Below are 5,055 nucleotides of genomic sequence, written 5' to 3' on the forward strand. Positions count from 1 at the left end.
TGACTGACTTTGGAGGGGCACCATTACCCCCAGTTCACACAGTGTGGCCAACATTTTATGTGCTTTGAGAAACCCAACCAAGCAAAACCATATAGTCCATTTGCCCTTCAAAAAGGAGCGTCAGTTCCCAGTTACCCTGATGTGATGGAGTAAAAACAATTACAGCTTTCTTTAATCATAAATTCTGAAATAGTCACCAAGAGTTGGCAGAACCTTGCATTTTGTCAAGTAAACAGAGTGTTCCAGCGCGATAAAGTTTATTGCTTCATCTGCCCATTCTCTATGGCTTGATTCTCAGCTCTTTGGCTGTTTTTTAACAGCGGGCCATGTTTTATAAACATGTTTAATTATGGGGGGGGGATGATTTGATTTGTTTTGGACTAAAGAATAAAAACTTTGAAGGATTGGGGGATTTTTTTTTTTAAAGTGAATACGGCTGAAAGCATTTGTGCTGATCTAGTTCCGTATTTCTATATTTTTATTCACACTCCCAAAACAGATGTAAAAATGTTCCCCTTTCTCTTGAAGCTGCTTTGGCAGATGTGATTGTTGCACACGCCTGTTTGGGGTGGTTTATGGAGTGTGCAGTATATTTTGAGCCGTAAGAATTTATTGCTTGTGGAGCTGATGTACGGACTGAGCCTTTTTCCAGATACATGTCCAGTTCGGTTTGTCCCAGGAGGCTGAAATGTCAGGCATATATTTGATGGCTCTCTTATCATATGGTGTATGTACTCCGTGTGTTATAAAGGCTTTACTAAGTCTTTTCCCAGTCCTGTGCGGTGGTGTTATGTCCTTATCGGATGATCAGGTGGTCTATTAAAATAATTTATGTCATTACACTGAAATTCTGCATAATTCAGCAATTCAGGGTTCAGGGAGTGAATTTTGCCTAGCGATTCTGCATTGTTCTCCATTTCTTCAAATGTAATGGCTTATTGTTATAGATGGATTAAGATGGATATTTTTACTGCTCTATCCAGTGGTTCAACCACATTAGTTTCTGTCAGAGTCCCTGCCTAGGGCAATGACTCAAGCGTGCACTCTAAAACTTGTTAGATATGTCACTGTTTAATAGCATTTTGTTATTGTCTTTGGTGTTGGCAGTAGAGATTTTGTGTTATCATCATGCAATGTAGGCGTTGTTAGCTACATTGGAGTCCACTAGTGAACACTTGTATGCCATGCTGTACTGGAAATCTGTGGTAGACAGTGTTAGGGAACATTTGAATCCTCAGCATCCTACCCCACTGATCTGCCAAATGGTGAGCGACTTTTGCGTAAAATATATACCCACGATTGGACTCAGTTTGAAAAGCAGTTTGTGTCGGAAAGTACTTGCCATGGCAACTTAAATTTAGAATGTAATTACTCACTTAAATTTCCCTTCTTTTTGACTTTGTGAACCCGAACGGTCACTTTAAATTTATTCTTTTTTTTTGTCTGGAATTCTAATATGCTATTCCGTAAGGCACCGTAATCAAGTGCTCCATGATTAAACCACTGACTTTCAGGAGAGAGTGTCTTTTTCACTGCTGGTATATTTCCTGTTCTTTTAATAGCAGGACTGGCCGTCTGTGCTTCCACAGCCAGAGATGTTTGGGTACCAAAACAAAATGTGACGTTCCTGCCAGCACCGTCTACAACATCAGACAACAGGGTCTGTGACTCTCCTCTGTGATAATTAAAAGCAGATTTTCATCATTTTTTTCTCCGTCTCTTTCTCTTCCTCTCTCTCTCCCTGATTTCGCCCCCCTCTCTCTCTCTTTCTGCTTCTCTCTCTCTCTCTCTCTGTCTCTCTTTCTGCTTTTCTCTCTCTCTCGCTGTCTGTCTGTCTGTCTCTCTCTCTCTCTCAGAGTGCCTACCGCAGAAGCGGGATGACTTTCCTGGCCTGCTGATTGGCTGGGGGCCTCAGGAGCACACAACCGAATTGCCACTACCCAAAGAAGACGTTCCCCCTCCTCTTCCTCTCTCCTACCCCCATCAGAGGAAGGATACGCGGCCCCCATGTGTCTCTTGTTTACTGGCTGCAGCATTGGCTTAATTGAGGAAGGAAGTTTGGCAGCAGAGTGTAGGTTGTCAGGAATGTGGGCGGTGCCGTCTCTGTGTGGCTGGCAGGAGAAGCAGTGTCAGTCTGCAGAACTCCTTCAACGAAAACAAACTGGGTTTCATCTTGTGCGTATAAAACTTTACAGCTCAATTGAGTAAACGCTTTTGTACTTGTTATTTCATTTCATTGTACGTTTTCTTTACTGACAAAGCCGTTCTGATTTACGACGAAGAATGTCACGAAACCTCTTGCTACAGTAGAACAAAGACGTGAAACAAATGTACAGATCTCTTACATTGACGTAAAGGTCAAACTGAGAAGTCAAGCAGTACTCAATAAAATATATACATATCTGTACGTCAAATTAAGTGTGCAGCGCTGGAATGAAGCTGCCTAGCCTAGCGATAATAGACTAACACTAGGTTTACATGCAGAATGCCACAGAGGGATGTTGGGCAGACGCTGAAGTCACCTCACTGCTGAGCAGTCCCTTGTAAAAATGTATTTAATGGGAGGTGTGACTTAGGGGGCAGTCAAGGGCTTTCAGGCAAACTAAGATAGAGGCACGGCGGTCAGGTAAACCCCATAATAAAATTACATTGTATCCCCTATACAATATGAGTGTAAACCCAATACGGTATTTAAATAGACTTGTTGAGGTGTTGCTTCAAGCAGAGAAACAGCAGGTCTATGCACCATGGTAGAGAAACTTAGACCATCCAACACCTCTGTAGAACTTGCACAGAGCAGTCCAGAACATAGCTTTAGGTGCCATGTTGGTTCAGGGACTTGGGGGTTGGGAACCGTTTCTGTGACATAAGCATGAGGTCATCTTCCTTCATTTATGTTCTCCATCCCTCCCAGTCCTCCACTGCCTTGCTTGTTTACATATGTCCTGAGGTACCTGTGAGCTTTTCAGGAGTTAAAAAAAATACAGATTCCATCACGTCATCAACTCGTTTTAGTCAACTAGTAGTGCCGCCTCCTATGATGCCTTGACTGGAGGGGTTTTTGAAAGTGGATAGTTATGTTTTCAGCCACTGATTAGAATGTTGAATGTTGTACTCCTAAGCAGTTGGATATAAAATTATCAACACATTGAATAACCGAGGCTTTGAATCTGGATTCGTGTCCTGTGATGTTGATGTTTTTTTTTCCATTTAAGTAGTTTTGTAAATCCTTATGTCAAAATGGCACAATAAAGCATTGTTTTTTTATTGAAATGGTTTGCAGGATCAATGTCTCTTTCCTGTATCATTGTCTCAATGTCTCTTTCCTGTATCATTGTCTCAATGTCTCTTTCCTGTATCATTTAAAGTGTTATTACTCAAGAACTGCTAACTGAGTTTGGAGCTTAAAATTTCAGGTAGGGCACTGCTATTGTACCCATGAGGACAGTGCTTATCCTGAATTGCTTCTGTAAGTACCGAGCGTTTAAAACATTTAAGCTCTGCAGGTCTCTCTGGACAAGTGCATTTGCTATGCAAATGATAATAAAACTGCTAATTAAAATCATGTTACTATAAGACTACGGCCAGTAGTCTAACATGTCAGTGCAAACCAAAAGACATGTTTAGATGTATTATAAATTATTTTTAAACCACATATATACATACATATATATGAGACATCTAACCATTACTGTTGTGTCATTACACTGTTTGTTACATGAATGCTGTGCATTCATCGTCATTAAGGAGCACAGACTCTATTAATGAGTAATTTGTATAACTAGTTACAGTATGAAGCAAAGTGACTATTCCAAATGGGCTGCTAGCCCTGAGCTGACCAGCCCTCCCACCCCCTTCTAACTGCAGGGTGATGTCACTGGAGCCGGGCTGCTTCTGTAAGACAGGAAGTGTGGAGTTATCAGCAAAAATAAATATTTCAGAATGACGGAATATTCACCGTACGTAAAAAGAACATTGATATTCTCAGAGACTTCATGCACGCAGCCAATTTAGCTCAAAACACAACGCAAGCCTGTACCGCAAACACATTAGCATGCAGAACATATTCAGAGTGTTTGTAGATCCGACACTGTAATGGGATTATGCTTATTTATTTGTCTGCAGTCGGAAGCACCTGCATTAATTCAAAACCTGACTTTAACTTGGCTTTATAACGGTCTTAAAACCCTAGATCCAAGCGCTTGGCTCCATCCAAAGAAATATATATCCTCAAGTATACGAGTATCTAAAACAAATCGGGTCTCCAGCGAAAGTAAATAAATGAAGCCGCGGCCTTTAAAAGTGCATAAAGCATGGTACATTCTGCATACTTTCCCTCTGTTTTTACAGCGTGAATTTAAACACTGTTTATTATTGTGACTCTTTCTGCCAGGATATGGCCGACTTTTTTCCCCCTGTGCAGAGGGTCATTAGAGCTGCTTTTAAGCGCTCAGTGTTTAGGCAAAACTCCGCGCCGTACAAAGATCTCTTGCTCACACCAAAGGAGTCTTCCTTTAGCTTTTGTCTCGGGCTCCAGCCAAACACACCACAAGGACATCTTTGTTTTCGAAGAATACTCTCTTTCTTTCTGGGGTGTCTCTGTTCCTGCGTTTCGGTGTCTGTCTGCTGTGGGGTTGAATCTGGAGCAAAGCAGCTCATTACCTTTTGACGGTTTAGAGCGAAGACAGCGGAGGTCATGCGGGGCTGAAAACCAGAACCAGGCAGGCTGCCAAGCAACATCTCAGGGACACGCGCTCACCGTCTTTCTCAGTCTCATTATCACCTCAGATGCACTTGCCATCAACTTCATCTCCGCCATTGTTGTCGCCACACGTACGCACACAGTTGTCTTCACCACAACACAGTTGTGTTCACCACAACTGCCTAAGGTACACCACCACCACCACCATCATCATCAGCACTACCTGAGGCACAGGTCAGCATATTCATTAGTGCCATCAGCCATGGTTTGGAACTAATGCCAATGCCATCCCAATGACAACCATTGTAAGTGACCAAAAAAATGGAAGAATTAATTTTTGGCCTATACTTTTT

General features: G+C 42.0%; 1 protein-coding gene across 3 annotated transcripts in view; it reads left to right on the forward strand.

The window, feature by feature from the left end:
* supt3h (SPT3 homolog, SAGA and STAGA complex component) overlaps window positions 1-2,982 on the forward strand; it is an 82,489-nt gene extending 79,507 nt beyond the window's left edge. For all 3 annotated transcript variants that reach the window (XM_035431727.1, XM_035431737.1, XM_035431719.1), the window contains one exon: window positions 1,857-2,982. In XM_035431727.1, the coding sequence (XP_035287618.1) occupies window positions 1,857-1,898 (42 nt within the window). In that variant the 3' untranslated portion in view covers window positions 1,899-2,982. The remainder of the gene's footprint in view (window positions 1-1,856) is intronic.
* Window positions 2,983-5,055: the final 2,073 nt, after the last annotated feature.

The sequence above is a fragment of the Anguilla anguilla genome, chromosome 1 (assembly GCF_013347855.1).
Source record: "Anguilla anguilla isolate fAngAng1 chromosome 1, fAngAng1.pri, whole genome shotgun sequence".
Taxonomy (NCBI): domain Eukaryota; kingdom Metazoa; phylum Chordata; class Actinopteri; order Anguilliformes; family Anguillidae; genus Anguilla; species Anguilla anguilla.